Raw genomic sequence first — 17,326 nt, forward strand, 5'->3', positions numbered from 1 at the left:
CACAGACCTGTCCTGCTGTTCATTTCACCCCGAATGCTTCCGGTAGTAAAATGATCCGAGATTCGAATCAAAGATCCGGATCTCTTCAATGATCCGATTCGAATCATCCGGATCATTGAAAAGATCTGAACTTCCCATCTCTATTATATAGCACTGACATCTCCTGCAGCACTATACAGAGTAAATAATCATGTCACTGACTGTCCTCAGAGGAGCTCACAATCTAATCCTACCATAGTCATAGGAGAATTGAAAAAGGATTGAACAAGTGGTGCTAGATCTTTAAATAAGGCCTGCAGAGATGTTGCTCCTCTTCCCACTGGCTCTTTAGGGTCACGTGATACTAGACACACCAGGTGCCCCGGCCAATCAGTGAGAGAGTGGGAGCAGTGGCGGCTCCAGGAATTTTTTTTAGGGGGTGCTAAGCAGGTGCTGGACCAATTTCAGGGGGAGCTGACGACCTGCCGCGGCAAAAAATGGGTGTGGCTACAACCTGCGGCGCGCTTCGCGCGCCGCGGCGAAACAATGGGCGTGGTCATGACCGGATGAGGGCGGGGCTAACTAATTTAAAGTGAACCCAGGGTGAGAGTGATATGGTGGCTGCCATATTTATTTCCTTTTAAACAATTCTAGTTGCCTGGCAGCCCTGCTGATCTATTTGGCTGTAGTAGTGAACTGAATTACACCAGAAACAAGCATGCAGCTAATCTTGTCAGTTCTGACAATATTGTCAGAAACCCCTGACCTGCTGCATGCTTGTTCAGGGTCTATGGTTGAAAGAATTAGAGGCAGAGGACCAACACGGCAGCCAGGCAGCTGGTATTACTTAAAAGGAGATAAATATGGCAGCCTCAATATTATTCTAACCTCGGGTTCCCTTTAAAAGTGCAACGCAAAGACAGAGGGCCCAAGTATTGGTGCCCCTTTCCCCAGAAAATTCACATAATTGTGCAGGTTTTCTCAAGAAAATAGACGTAATGTGCGCAGATTTGAATAAAAAACATGTTCAATAACCCCAATATGCACAATCGGTAGCAGATATGGCCCCAATATGCACAATCGGTAGCAGATATGGCCCCAATATGCACAATCGGTAGCAGATATGGCCCCAATATGCACAATCGGTAGCAGAAATGACCCCAATATGCACAATCCATAGCAGATATGACCCCAATATGCACAATCCGCAGCAGATATGACCCCAATATGCACAATCCGCAGCAGATATGACCCCAATATGCACAATCCGCAGCAGATATGACCCCAATATGCACAATCCGCAGCAGATATGACCCCAATATGCACAATCCGCAGCAGATATGACCCCAATATGCACAATCCGCAGCAGATATGACCCCAATATGCACAATCCGCAGCAGATATGACCCCAATATGCACAATCGGTAGCAGAAATGACCCCAATATGCACAATCGGTAGCAGAAATGACCCCAATATGCACAATCGGTAGCAGAAATGACCCCAATCTGCACAATCGGTAGCAGATATGACCCCAATATGCACAATCGGTAGCAGATATGACCCCAATATGCACAATCGGTAGCAGATATGACCCCAATATGCACAATCGGTAGCAGATATGACCCCAATATGCACAATCGGTAGCAGATATGACTCCAATATGCACAATCGGTAGCAGATATGACCCCAATATGCACAATCGGTAGCAGAAATGACCCCAATATGCACAATCCGTAGCAGATATGACCCCAATATGCACAATCCGTAGCAGATATGACCCCAATATGCACAATCCGTAGCAGATATGACCCCAATATGCACAATCCGTAGCAGATATGACCCCAATATGCACAATCCGTAGCAGATATGACCCCAATATGCACAATCCAGAGCAGATATGACCCCAATATGCACAATCCGTAGCAGATATGACCCCAATATGCACAATCCGTAGCAGATATGACCCCAATATGCACAATCCGTAGCAGAAATGACCCCAATATGCACAATCAGCACCACCTGAAAAAGAAAAGAAAAACCCATTTACTCACCTACAGCCAGAAGACCTTCTTTCCCGACCTTCTTTCCCGACCTCCTGTCCCGACCTCCTTGTGGCGCGCAGCGCCCGCGCGCCCACGATCCTCTTCCTTCCCGACGTCACGACGAGACTTCCTGCTTGCATGCTGAGAGCAGGGCTACGGGAAAATGGCCGCCCGAAGTCTGCAGAACAGGGCTTCGGGCGGCCATCTTACCGTAGCCCTGCCTGCTGCTCCGTGCTGCCGCTGTGTGAACTGACTTGGCGACTTTTAGACGCCTGAAGTCAGTTCACTCCAGGGGGTGCTTTGGGGGTGCTTGGACAATTCTAGGGGGTGCTCGAGCACCCCCAAGCACCCCCCTGGCGCCGCCCCTGAGTGGGAGAGTATTATCCTGACACCATATTAAAGAAATGGCTGTGATTGGTGGTTGGAGAGGGAGGGGCAGGAAAATGCTGGAGATTGCAAGCTCTGCTGCTGTCCAGACATGGACAGTGCTCACCAGATAAAGAGCGATTGCAGTTATCTGGTGATGAGATGGAATTTGGCACTAGCCACCCACATTTTACTGGCCAGAGAGTAGAGATGCAAATATTTCTCACCTGATGATGGTTGCAGTTTGAATGCACCATGACACCAGACCAGCTATGGGCAAAGTATGACGTAGTATGGATACAGAGGCGCCAGAAGGATAAAAGGATCTAAAACGTTTAAAAGTGAGGAGGTAGTGGTGGACTTACCTCCTCCGGGCAGACACAAGAAAATGCAGATCAATTTTCAGCAAAATAATTTACTTACATACTCCAGTAAAATACAACGCGTTTCGCAGGAGTGACCCGCTTCCTCAGGCAATAAGATGGAGCATATACAAAAACAGGTCTGGTACTATGCCAAGCGCCTCTGTAAAAGGCAAAGTATGGAATGTCAAACATGACATAGCTCTCAACTGTCCCTCTTTTGGAGGGACAGTCCCTCTTTCTCTCTTATTTGTCCCTCTTTCAGGACTCATGTACAGATCTATGTAAATACTGTATATCCTCGAATATAAGTCGACCTTGTGTATAAGTCTACTCCAATTTTTGACCCTCTTTGACTCAAGTATAAGTCTACCCCGGGATTAAACCAAGGATTAAACTTCATCCCAATCAGTAGCCGATACCCATCTTTTCCTTTTCTCAAATGGATCATCAGGGGGCTCTGTATGGCTGATATTGTGGTGAAACCCCTCCTACAGTGTGATGTCAGGACCATGGTTCTGACAGCACACTGTGGATGCCTTGTTGCATTGTGGGAAATAACAGCTGTTTCCAACTGCCAAAAAAGCAAGCAGCATCTCCTTCCAGTGACATCACCTGCCAGCAGTAAAGATGTCGCCATGTGATAAATGTCAGAATGTAAATCAGGGAGAGGAAAGATTTTACAATGGGCAAACACTGACTAAATCATTTATACATAACTATTGTAAGAATGAAGCACTTTTGTTCATTACGTTATTTGTTTGCACACATTACCCACATGTTGCACTCATATGCTTTACATATATTTCACCTATATGTTCATCTGTATACTTTGCATGCAAACATCTCACAGTGAAAGAAAGTATTCCCCAATGTGTCCTTTTCTCACCTCCAACACTCATCATAAATTTAGGGAGAAGTTAAAGGGACTCCGAGCAGTGCAGAAACTATGGAAAGATGCATATCATTTTAAAGCGCTCTTTCTCCTCTTTCCAATGATATATAAACCGCCGCCCTACGCCTTTTAGTTTTCGCTGTTTTCGCGATTGAGATTGCAACCGCAGCGATTTTGATCGCGAAAATAGAGAAAACTAAAAGGCGTAGGGCCGCCACGGTTTATGTGTCGTCAGAAAGAGGAGAAAGAGAGCTTTAAAATGATATGCATCTTTCCATAGTTTCTGCACTGCTCGGAGTCCCTTTAAGTGCAGCTGTTTAGAGCAGAGTGCAGGAGGATCATATTGCACAGCAATCACAGTGCCTGTCCTGTCCTAGCCCAGCATGCTGTCTGCAAAGTTACTGCACTGTGCTTCTGAGCCAAACATTTCCCATTGGTTCACTATGCAGCACTCTACGGAGCAGACAGCGTAAAATGGGCAGCACATTATAGCCAGTACGTGTGCTCTACACATATCTGACAGTGGCACCCATGTCCCCTCTCTCTCTCTCTCATCTACCTGTCCCTGCAAGGCTGGCTCCCCTCCAACAGAGCCATCCATCTCTGCTCTAGTTCCAGGACCCCTGAGAGGGGGGGGGGCGTGCCGCTCCTGGCTCCACCCCCTTTGTGAACCGAATCACTCATTTTGTTGATTCGGATGATTCGACTCACAAAAGAGATTCGGATCAAAGATCCAAATCGTTCATGATCCGGACAACACTAATGTCATAGTACACATATTACTCTTTGTGCTCAGTTTTCAAGCCATTGGTTGGCAAACGTTCCAGTGTCTTCCAGGCAGGGGATACTATACAAGCTATACAATAGTGCCTTTCCAAGCAAAAAGTGACGGTGGGAGGGGGATTATGAAGCATGCTGGCTGCTATGGCTCCCTCGTTACGAGTCAGAAATTTAGGTCCAACTCAAGTACAAGTCGACCTCTATACTTCTATTTAGTGAGTCAGACCTACATTTCTAGACTTATAGCTGAGTATATACAGTATATGTATTTTATCTACTGAAAAATGTGTTTAATTGACGCTAAACTCCCAATTAGTATAGTTCTTTTAAAATGTTCATATGAAGCAAAATGAAAGCGAATAATAATTAAAAAAAAACAGTGTGGTTTGAATTATAAAATAACATTTTTCTTATGAAACCTTTATGGGATGCGTAATTAGGGATGTGCTGGGCCAGATTCGGGGTGTGGTGGGGGTGTGGTTTAAGTGTACCTCTTTCTTATCTCACAAAGGTGGGGGGTATGCACTTGTGTTACCAGATGCGGACATTGGGCTGCATGTCATTGCAAAGGCGCTTGTGGCTAGAAGCCAGGAGGCTGAACTTCCTGACAAGAGAGCAGTTCAGCCACCCTAGGAAAGAAGCCTGAGGAGGACTTGCCTGCTATTCTACATGCAGATATAGAGGGGAAGGAACTCACCATCACCACACACATCACAACGATGATGATCGCCACCACCACGATAAACGGGATGAGGTAATATCCAATGTTGAAGGAATATTCCGGAATAAGGAAGACATGTGCACTGTGGAGAGGAAGAGAGAGGAGTGTGAGAATGAGATATGGGAGGAAGGGGGGTATGGGGGGTGAGGAGAGGGTGGTGGATAGGAGGAGAGTGAGGAGGGAGGATGGGGATGAGGAGAGCATACCTCCCAACTTTTGGAACCAGGAAAAAAAAAAAAAAAAAAGGACACCAAGACCCTCCCCTGCCATACCTTTATCATGCGCCAAATGCAGAGATCCCCCTCCGGCCCTATACAGTTTCCTGGTGTCCGGTGGTTCCCATTCCCTCCCCAATATAGCTTCCCTAGTGTCTAGTGGTGCCCCTTCCTCCCCAATATAGCTTCCCTGGCATCTAGTGGTCCCACTCCCTCCCCAATGTAGCTTCCCTAGTGTCTAGTGGTCCCCCTCCCCAATATAGCTTCCCTAGTGTCTAGTGGTCCCCGCTCTTTCTCCAATATAGCTTCCCTGGCATTTAGTGGTCCCCATCCATCCCCAATATAGCTTCCCTAGTGTCTAGTGGTCCCCTCTCACTCCCCAGCATAGCTTCCCTGACGTCTAGTGCCCAGTGTCCTGTGCTGCCCCAGTTTGTGCAGCAAAGTATATACACAGTGGTAGGAATGATTCTCTGACCTCCTCCAAGCACTTGAATAATGTGAGTCCTCTCTCGCTCTAGTGCCCGGCATCTCCATCTCCTGACATCGCACATAATCACACAGTGCTGGAAGAGAACCAGGACAGTCCTGGCCAAATTAGGATGGTTGGTAGGTATGAAAGATGGGGGGTTAAGACAGAAATGGGGGAGGAGAGAGATGAGGGGGGAGGGGGTGAGGACAGGTGGTGGTGAGGAGACAGATGGAGAAATTAGTGGGGGGTGAGAAGTGAGAGTACCCCATTCCCCCTCTCCCCCCCCCCCCATTGGCCCATATTCTATTGCTGCTCCTTACTGGTCATAGTAGGAGAATTGCTCCTGCAGGATTCGGCCAGAGGCGGCGCCGGTGAACACAGCGGGTATAGTGATCTGGCTGCGGATATAATCTGGAGGAAGAACACAGACACTATGGAGAATCCGGCTCATCAGTGGCATAGAGAGGTCACAGAAAGGACAACGTGTCACCAATACTCACCATCGTTCCACGCCATGTTCAGCAGCTTCTCTGAGCCCACATTGTGCACAATGGCGGCATCAAACCCCGCCTGCTGTGCATGCAGCACCTAGAGAGACAGATCACATGATCACCCATCAGTGCCACCTAAATCCCACAAAGCAGGGGGAGGGGGGCACCTGCCTGTGTCATCCTGCAGGGAGATGGGCATCTGTCTATAGCACCTTACAGGGGAGGGGCACCTGCCTGTGTCATCCTGCAGGGGGAAGGGCATCTGTCTGTGTCATGTGGGGGAGGGGCTATGGTTTCTGTCATCCTGCAGAGGGGTGGGCTTCCGTCTGTGTCACCCTGCATTAGGAGGGACACCTGCCTGTGTCATCATGCAGGGAGAGGGGCAGCTGCCTGTGTCATCATGCAGGGAGAGGGGCAGCTGCCTGTGTTACCCTGCAGCGGAAGGGACTTCTGCGTCAACCAGCAGGGGGAGGTGCATCTGTGTGTGTCATCCTGCAGGAGGAGGGGCTTCTGCCTGTCATCCTGCAGGGGAAGAGGCTTCTGTCTGTGTCATCCTGCAGGGGGTGGGGATTCTGTGTCAGCCTGCAGGAGGAGGTGCATCTGTCTGTGCCACCCTGCAGGAGGAGGGGCATCTGCGTCATGCTGCAGGAGGAGGGGCATTAGTCTCTGTCATCCTGCAGGAGGAGGGGTATCAGTCTTTGTCTGGGGAGGTAGTTTTTCTCACCTTGATATCGAAGTTGCAGTCGTATCTGCGTATCAGAGCGATGAAGATGGTTTTGTTGTCCGCTGGAGGCGGAGGAGTGAGAGGCAGGCAGGCATTCTCTGGTGCAGCCAGGAGGACGTAGCCCTGTAGAGGAGAGAGGTGAGTATACTCAGTACTACTACCTGGAAAAAGGGGTCTCACTGACCACAAATCTCTGACATTTCTGTCCTATGGAGAGGGGAGGGGGAGAAAGACGATCAGGAGGCATCAGGTGGGCATATAGACCATCAGACCTGTCCACACACTGCACATCGATTTCCGGTTGATATCTATTGGAAATCGTCCTGCTGCCCCCCATGTATATGTGTCCCCCATGTGCAGGGTCGATCGACTGTCCGATGCCACCACGACTCCATCCTCGCGTGTCACAGTGAGTGGTTGTTCCATGTGAGTCGAGGTGCATGTAGTGACATACTACATGTGACGGTGACACGGTACAGCTCCTTATGGTGACACGGTACAGGGGTTAAGGTGTGGATGGATCGGGGAACCCCACCGCGACATTCCCCGATCCATCTTCCTACCTGCGGGAACTCGTGACATCACACGACGGGTGCAAACAAAAAGTCAAGCGAGGTACTTTCCGCGGGAGTCATAGGGGATCTTGAAGATTCCATCCGTTGTGACGGTCATTATCGCCAAACGCCATTCGTGTAATTGCGCGCCTGTAGCCGTGCTGCAATATTGCGGCAACGATCGCTCATTAAAATAACGCAGTAAAAATCGCACAGTTGGCTTTAGGTTTAGCCAGCATGTAAGTAATACCAACATAGTAAAATGTTGGTATTACATACTGATAACTTACTATTGTTTTTCCCACTTTAATAGTAGAATATCGGTAAATAAATTACTAACAATTTTTCTGGGTGGTCAAATTTCCGGGTGCTCTTGATTGACGTACGCGTCTGCTCTACTGCCCCCCACCCTCCCCCATCTCCAGTTGTGTGCATACAGTGCGTCACTCACCTGCAACCCGCCCAGCGGCAGCGGGGACCCGAACTGCGCAGGAAGATCGTCAAACACCTGCGGTTCTGTCCTATTGCTGTCCGTGTACTGAAATCACAAGATATACAGGGGAAAAATCAATTGAAAGACGCTGTAGCGACATAGAATGCAGTAAATTAGTCAGGATAGCTAATTTTACGATAAAAACATCCAACAATACTTCCTGTAGCTATATATATAGCTGTATATTTGTATGTAGCCCCACCCTTTCAGTGCTGCTTAGCCTAGGCTGTTTAGCTATGCGGAATCATCCTCCCAGAGCATTCTGGGACACCAGGCATGTTTTGTACTGGCTTCAGAACTCTCAGAAACAGACATTCCGCAGTGATGCACCTGTCAGCAGTAAAGATGTCGGCACCAGTGGTATATTTCAGAATGTAAGTCTGGGTGAGGAAAGTTTTTACAATGGGCAATCACTGACTGGGGCTTCTTCCTGAGGTTCTATCATTTAGCGGAGACTCGGTTATGATTACTAAAGACGGTGCATGGGAATGTGCTAGCTTGCATGCGGATTTAATGCAAATCACATGCGGGCTGAAATTAAATGCGTATAATTTGTATTCAACTGACACTTTTTGCATTCAGAGATTGACAATTAGCAGCTCCAGTGATTATGCTTCCTACTATACACCTTGCTTTCCACTAGGGGGCAGGGTTATTATGCTTCCTACTATACACCTTGCTCTCCACTAGAGGGCAGGGTTATTATGCTTCCTACTATACACCTTGCTCTCCACTAGAGGGCAGGGTTATTATGCTTCCTACTATACACCTTGCTCTCCACTAGGGGGCAGGGTTATTATGCTTCCTACTATACACCTTGCTCTCCACTAGGGGGCAGGGTTATTATGCTTCCTACTATACACCTTGCTCTCCACTAGAGGGCAGGGTTATTATGCTTCCTACTATACACCTTGCTCTCCACTAGAGGGCAGGGTTATTATGCTTCCTACTATACACCTTGCTCTCCACTAGGGGGCAGGGTTATTATGCTTCCTACTATACACCTTGCTCTCCACTAGGGGGCAGGGTTATTATGCTTCCAAAACACCTTGCTCTCCACTAGGGGGCAGGGTTATTATGCTTCCTACTATACACCTTGCTCTCCACTAGAGGGCAGGATTATTATGCTTCCTACTATACACCTTGCTCTCCACTAGAGGGCAGGATTATTATGCTTCCAATACACCTTGCTCTCCACTAGGGGAGAGGGTTATTATGCTTCCAAAACACCTTGCTCTCCACTAGGGGGCAGGGTTATTATGCTTCCTACTATACACCTTGCTCTCCACTAGGGGAGAGGGTTATTATGCTTCCAAAACACCTTGCTCTCCACTAGGGGGCAGGGTTATTATGCTTCCTACTATACACCTTGCTCTCCACTAGAGGGCAGGGTTATTATGCTTCCAATACACCTTGCTCTCCACTAGGGGGCAGGGTTATTATGCTTCCTACTATACACCTTGCTCTCCACTAGAGGGCAGGGTTATTATGCTTCCAATACACCTTGCTCTCCACTAGGGGGCAGGGTTATTATGCTTCCTACTATACACCTTGCTCTCCACTAGAGGGCAGGGTTATTATGCTTCCTACTATACACCTTGCTCTCCACTAGGGGGCAGGGTTATTATGCTTCCTACTATACACCTTGCTCTCCACTAGAGGGCAGGGTTATTATGCTTCCTACTATACACCTTGCTCTCTACTAGGGGGCAGGGTTATTATGCTTCCTACTATACACCTTGCTCTCCACTAGAGGGCAGGGTTATTATGCTTCCTACTATACACCTTGCTCTCCACTAGGGGGCAGGGTTATTATGCTTCCTACTATACACCTTGCTCTCCACTAGGGGGCAGGGTTATTATGCTTCCTACTATACACCTTGCTCTCCACTAGAGGGCAGGGTTATTATGCTTCCTACTATACACCTTGCTCTCCACTAGGGGGCAGGGTTATTATGCTTCCTACTATACACCTTGCTCTCCACTAGAGGGCAGGGTTATTATGCTTCCTACTATACACCTTGCTCTCCACTAGAGGGCAGGGTTATTATGCTTCCTACTATACACCTTGCTCTCCACTAGGGGGCAGGGTTATTATGCTTCCTACTATACACCTTGCTCTCCACTAGAGGGCAGGGTTATTATGCTTCCTACTATACACCTTGCTCTCCACTAGGGGTCAGGGTTATTATGCTTCCTACTATACACCTTGCTCTCCACTAGAGGGCAGGGTTATTATGCTTCCTACTATACACCTTGCTCTCCACTAGGGGGCAGGGTTATTATGCTTCCTACTATACACCTTGCTCTCCACTAGAGGGCAGGGTTATTATGCTTCCTACTATACACCTTGCTCTCCACTAGGGGGCAGGGTTATTATGCTTCCTACTATACACCTTGCTCTTCACTAGGGGGCAGGGTTATTATGCTTCCTACTATACACCTTGCTCTCCACTAGGGGGTAGGGTTATTATGCTTCCTACTATACACCTTGCACTCCACTAGGGGGCAGGGTTATTATGCTTCCTACTATACACCTTGCTCTCCACTAGAGGGCAGGGTTATTATGCTTCCTACTATACACCTTGCTCTCCACTAGGGGGCAGGGTTATTATGCTTCCTACTATACACCTTGCTCTTCACTAGGGGGCAGGGTTATTATGCTTCCTACTATACACCTTGCTCTTCACTAGAGGGCAGGGTTATTATGCTTCCTACTATACACCTTGCTCTCCACTAGGGGGCAGGGTTATTATGCTTCTTACTATACACCTTGCTCTCCACTAGAGGGCAGGATTATTATGCTTCCAATACACCTTGCTCTCCACTAGGGGAGAGGGTTATTATGCTTCCAAAACACCTTGCTCTCCACTAGGGGGCAGGGTTATTATGCTTCCTACTATACACATTGCTCTCCACTAGGGGAGAGGGTTATTATGCTTCCAAAACACCTTGCTCTCCACTAGGGGGCAGGGTTATTATGCTTCCTACTATACACCTTGCTCTCCACTAGAGGGCAGGGTTATTATGCTTCCAATACACCTTGCTCTCCACTAGGGGGCAGGGTTATTATGCTTCCTACTATACACCTTGCTCTCCACTAGGGGGCAGGGTTATTATGCTTCCTACTATATACCTTGCTCTCCACTAGGGGGCAGGGTTATTATGCTTCCTACTATACACCTTGAGGGAGGAGGAGAGGGTAGTGAAGTTTTCACAGGCTGAAGATGCAGAGCAGCTTACCTGTGTGTAATGATCACAAACAGAACATGGCTGCACTCATTGTATCACAGGAAGAAATAATTATATACAGTTGAAGCTGTTTGCAGCTAGATTTGATGTGTAAACCATCTAAACTTTAGATAAGATATATAGACAAGTCACTAGTTATAGTTAGTTTTTCATCTTGGATCCGCTTTAACCTGATGGCATGTAGGGGGAGGGGGTCATACACATACTACTGAGTCATGAGGTACAGGAGCCCACCGGCAATAGAGAGAAGACACAGGACACAGGGCCGGCAGACAGGTGAGCTTGAAGAGGAACTTTTAACCCAAAACTGAATTTCATCCCCATCAGTAGCTGATACCCCCTTTCCCATGAAAAATCTTTTTCTTTTCACAAACAGACCATCAGGGGGCTCTGTATGACTGATATTGTGGTGAAACCCCTCCCACAGGGTGATGTCATGGCCATGGTCCTGACAGTTTGCTGTCTGTGTCATTGCATTGTGGGAAAACAATGGGTTTTTTCCAAATGCCAAGCAAGCAATATCTGCCTCTGTGCATAGAACTCTCAGTAATGAACATTCTGCAGAGATCACCTGGCAGAACTAAAGATGTCATAACCAGTGATAAATGTCAGAATGTAAATCGTGGAGAGAAAATATTTCACAATAGACACTGAATGCATAATTTATAGATGAATATTGTATTTTTTTTTTTTTTAATTTTATTTTTTTTTAAATTAAGCAAATTTTATTCATAAAGTAATTTTTACTACAGTTTATCTTTCAACACTGCTGCAACCCTCACGGTGAGCCCAAGGGGACAGCAGAGGATCCCTCTCTGATCATGGAAGGATCTATCTGAGGATCGTAGGTAGGATGTTCTGGCCATCCTTAAAGTGTACTTGAGATCCCAAATATAGGTATACTTACCTGGGGCTTACTCCAGTGAGGTGCCTGGGGTCCTTTCTGGTCCTCTCCATTCTCTTCTTATTGCCTCCGGTAATCTGGGCGACCGTGCTTTTTTTGCACATGCCAGTTGTGCTCTTCTGTGCGTGCGCGGCCCAGCTGCATTTCACTCCCGGGAGCGTTCTGCGCCTGCTCAGTACTATTGCGCAGATGCAGAACGCTTCCAGCTTCTAGACTGCCGCGGGGGGAGGGGTCACGCGCTTGGCCAAGCATGCGCAGAAGAGCATGGCCAGCCAGATTACCGGCGGCGATACGAAGAGAATGGCGTGGCCCAGGTAAGTATAAATGCATATAAGTATACAGCACCTTGCATGCTGGGTAATATAAGCAAGAATACTCACCCAAGCCCTACACAGTAACCAGAAGCTGCCTCTTTTGAGTCATGTGTACTCCGCTGCAGATCTGAGCTCATCCCTGCACCACACTCTGATATACATAAGTTATCTTGACAAAACCATCCTCACAACAAGATTATGCTGGTCTCCGGATATATACACATTCACGGGAATGGGGGTGGGGGGGGGGGGGGGGTTGGGGGATATAGCACGGGGACAGATGTTATGTTTGTCGAGGACGTCGGCTGACATCTTTGCTGTGCAGCTCACAGGCAGAATATGGGCCATCCGCATGCCTAATTATTACGTTTACAAGAAGCCATCAGAGGCTAACGAGGACCCGCCTGCGACTTTATACATTTCATTATATTTAAGTATTATAAGCGGAGGGAATGAGCTATTCACAAGTCTCTCGCAAAGCTAAAGCGTGGGAACGCGTTTTATAATCTTCCTCTAACAGATCACATGTCAGATCTGATAAAAGCATCGAAGATTATGAACCTAACACAATGGCCCGTATGCAATTCACTTTATCCCCTAAAGATGCCATAAATCAGGTGATGATGGGCAGATTCCAGCAAGAGACAAATCTCCCTCTGATCCAATCTGATAAGAGAGAGATCTGGTGGCTCCCCACACACCGCAGGCCGATTCCCGACCAATTTCAGCATGAAATCTCTCAGGAATCATCGAGCCCGCTGCGTCCGCCACCTCACCGCTGTGTGTGTATGTAATGTATATGTGCTGTAATGTGCATCTATACATCACCAGGGGCGTGGCTAGCTACACAGATCAGTGGCACGTGCCCCGGATCTATTCTTGGGTGACCTGGATGCCTCCCAGGTCAGTCAGCTGTGGTGCCACAATGGCGGGCATGCTGGGAGCTGTGGTGCTTCAATTGCTGTTATGTTAGGTGCTGTGGTGCCTCTACGTGGGCATACTGGGCGCTGTGATGCCTTTATGGGGGCATGCAAGGAGCTGTGGCTCTTCTATAGGGGCATGCTGGGAGTTGTGGTGCCTCAATGGGAGGCTTGTGGAAACATGGTAGGGGGTCCACTAGAATGTCAGGGAATGCTATGGGGGGGGGGGGGGGGGGGGAGACTGGCATCAGGCCAGCCTGCCCAGCAGAAAGCCAGACCAGCCAGCACAGAAGTCAGGTAACTCTGCATAGTTATGTTTAAGTGACACTGCCTGTTTATGTCATATTCTGCATTTTTTTTTATTATTCCAACATTTTGCTGAGCAGGCCTACTTAGACTGCTGTTGAAAGTGAACCAGAGAGGAAGCACCCTCGTGTATTTTACCATATATATCAGTGGGAACATTAGAGAAAACACCTACCCTGCTCTCTGTTTCATTCTTCACTGCTCAGCCTGCTTGTTAGCAGCCCTGATAAAATCCCCGACTGAGCATTCAGTCTAGCTTTGCTCAGGAATCATTATAGCTGATTCTGTCTTCTCTGATGTCTTTTCAAGCCCAAGCCTGCCCCCTTGTGGCTCTGCTATAATGACTCAGCTATAATGATTCCTGAGCAAAGCCAGATTGAATGCTCAGTCGGGGATTTTACAAGCAAGCTGAGCAGAGAAGAATGAAACAGAGAGCAGGGTAGGTGTTTTCTCTAATGTTCCCACTGATATATATGGTAAAATACATGAGGGTGCTTCGTCTCTGGTTCACTTTAAGTTCATGTAACTTTGGCTCCACCCATGATCACACCCACATTCTGGTGCGTGGCCACACCCATTTTCCGGCTGGAGTACCCAAAAGTGCCCCGTATCCCTTAGGATCCTAGCAACCCCCCTGTACATTACCTGTCCTGTGTTGCGGTGTCCGTCCGTCTTGAATACAAATCAGATGCAAACTATGCACTAATCCCAGCTTGCCACAAGTAGTCTTACATTGCTGTACAACAGGAGGAAATGGCAGCGCTTCCAAATACAGGCTGCACCGAGTTGACCAGCTGCATAGATGTGCAGAGCCCAACCACAGGCAGATTACACAACTCACATTCTTGCAGTTCTTTAGAAAATGTGTAGACCATTTATGGATAGCAGCCCCAGGTTTTAACTATGGTTAATTGTCAGTTAGGTGTTAGGTCTCTTCCGAGAGGGCACGTCATTGTCATGGAAGAGGGTAGTATTGAACAATCTGTGCGCAAACTGTTTTGGAAGCCAACGTCCTCCTTTGATGCATCAGATTTGAATGTAAGTTGTACAATCTGCCCGTGTGTGGGCTCTGCACATCTATACAGTTTATCAACTCGGAGCAGCCTGTATTTGGAAGCGCTGCCATTTCCTCCTGTTGTACAGAAATGTAAGTCTACTTGTGGCTAGCTGCATTCATGTGTATCAGTTTGCATTCAATGTCTGTAGATTAGGGTTTAGTGCATAGTTTGCATCTGATTTGCAGTCAAGGTGTGTATAAGCCCCTGGGGGGCGCTGCACAGCTCTGTTAGTTTCATTTCATTTGCAGCCTGATAAGGAGCGCTGCCTATTTTTTTGCAGTTCTTTTAGGTTGAGTTTCGTGCCGGAGGGAATTATAGCGAGCCGAGTCTCAGCTAATCCATTTGTGATTAGACTGACATTCCACTATCGCTATACGATTACTATCAGCCCAGCCAACCGCTCCGCAAGCCTTTCTGTAATTTCATTATATTAACCACTTTACCCCCGCGCGTACGTATTTCTCCGCCCCTTTTTCCATCCTTTAAAAACCAGGGACGGAGAAACACGTACTTTCCGCGTTCCCGACGCTGCCCGCGCTCCCGCTCGTAAACACGCCGCCCGCCGCTAGTAAAACCGCCGCCGCCCGCTCGCCCGGAGATCAATGAACGGGAAAATCCATTCCCGTTCGTTGATCTAAGCCCCACAATGACCCGCTGCTCTCCTATGGGCAGCGCGATCATTGTGAGAAGAAACTCACGTGTCCAGCCTCCTTATTCTTCCTCCAAGCTTCCGGAAGGAGGCTTGGAGGTCGCAATAAAGCAAAAAGTTACTGTGGCCATCTTGTGGCCAAATAGTAAACTACACCCTACACATTTTTCACATACAAATAAATGACTTTTACACAAAAAATTAACTCATTACCTCCCACACTCCCCATTTTTTTTTTTTTTGTAATTAAAAAAAAATTCAAAAATTTACAATTAAAAAAAATACATAATTAGTTACCTTAGGGACTGAACTTTTTAAATATTTAAGTCAAGAGGGTATAACACTGTTACTTTATAAACTATGGGCTTGTAATTAGGGATGGACGCAAAACTGAAAAAAATGCACCTTTATTTCCAAATGAAATATTGGCGCCAAACATTGTGATAGGGACATAATTTAAACGGTTTTATAACCGGGACAAAAGGGCACATAAATTTCATGGGTTTTAATTACAGTAGCATGCATTATTTAAAAACTATAATGGCCGAAAACTGAAAAATATTTTTTTTTTTCCCCACATTTTTCCTATTTTCCCATTAAAACACATTTAGAAAAAAATAATTCTTGGCATAATGTCCCACCTAAAGAAAGCCTAATTGGTGGCGGAAAAAACAAGATATAGTTCATTTCATTGCGATAAGTAATGATAAAGTTATAGACGAATGAATGGAAGGAGCGCTGAAAGGTGAAAATTGCTCTGGTGGTCAGGGGGTAAAACCCCTCAGTGGTGAAGTGGTTAAGAACTGAACTTTATACTTCAGTTTCACTGCCAGCTAAGGATTTCTAAAACGGACACCAAGCTGGGCTGCTCGGTAACCATGGCGATAGCACTGTGTTTGGCATACAGAATTTGCACAAACTCCCACCTTTCTTGTATCGCTCCTATGTGACACCTGGAGTAAACTGGAGACAGCAAATCCTGACGCCCCCTACTGGCCAGCTGACAGTAGGAACAGTGGGTAATGGACACATTTTATACGCAAATAAAAGCAGAGGTAATAATAATAATCTGAACATTTGTATAGCACTTTTCTCAAAGCGCTCAAGAGCTGCAGCCACTGGGACGCGCTCAAGAGGCCACCCTGCAGTGTTAGGGAGTCTTGCCTTGAATTCCTTACTGAATAGGCACTGACTCTAACCAGGATTTGAACCCTGGTCTCCCATGTCAAAGGCGGCGTTCTTTAAGTACACTATGAACTGAATGCTCTGCTGAGAAACCTTATAAAGTCATGAAGCTGAAAGGAGCAAGTCGTGTTTTTCTGCAACAAAACTGGTATTTCTCCTTTAAAGCATTTATCAGGTTTTTTTCCCCCATCATACATTTACAATTTTTTCCATAAAGAGGAACTGCAGTGAAAATTACCTAATGAATAAGATTGCTTATATTTTACAATATTCATTTATAGATTATTTAGCCGGTGTTGGTCCATTGTACAATCTTTCCTCTCCTTGATTTGCATTCTGAAATGTATCCCTGCTGGTGACATCCTTAAAGGGACACTATGGCGAAAAATTGTAACATTTAAAATATGTGCAAACATATACAAATAAGATCTACATTTTTTTCAGCGTAAAATGAGCCATAAATTACTTTTCTCATATGTTGCTGTCACTTACAGTAGGCAGTTGAAATCTGACAGAAGTGACAAGTTTTGGACTAGTCCATCTCTTCATAGGGGATTCTCAGGGATTTATTTACAGTATAATCAAATGTACTAAGTGAATGGCAGTTGCTCTGTCCAACTGCCAAAAAACTGTGCAGCGAGCAGGG

General features: G+C 46.8%; 1 protein-coding gene across 1 annotated transcript in view; it reads right to left on the reverse strand.

Moving 5' to 3' along the window:
* RNF167 (ring finger protein 167) overlaps positions 1-17,326 on the reverse strand; it is a 60,766-nt gene that overhangs the window by 21,174 nt on the left and 22,266 nt on the right. The window contains exons 3-7 of the mRNA XM_068273899.1: positions 8,051-8,137; positions 7,046-7,168; positions 6,331-6,418; positions 6,151-6,241; positions 5,123-5,228 (exon numbers count right to left, since the gene is read on the reverse strand). Of these exons, the coding sequence (XP_068130000.1) occupies positions 5,123-5,228; positions 6,151-6,241; positions 6,331-6,418; positions 7,046-7,168; positions 8,051-8,137 (495 nt within the window). The remainder of the gene's footprint in view (positions 1-5,122; positions 5,229-6,150; positions 6,242-6,330; positions 6,419-7,045; positions 7,169-8,050; positions 8,138-17,326) is intronic.

The sequence above is a fragment of the Hyperolius riggenbachi genome, chromosome 3, assembly GCF_040937935.1.
Source record: "Hyperolius riggenbachi isolate aHypRig1 chromosome 3, aHypRig1.pri, whole genome shotgun sequence".
Taxonomy (NCBI): Eukaryota; Metazoa; Chordata; class Amphibia; order Anura; family Hyperoliidae; genus Hyperolius; species Hyperolius riggenbachi.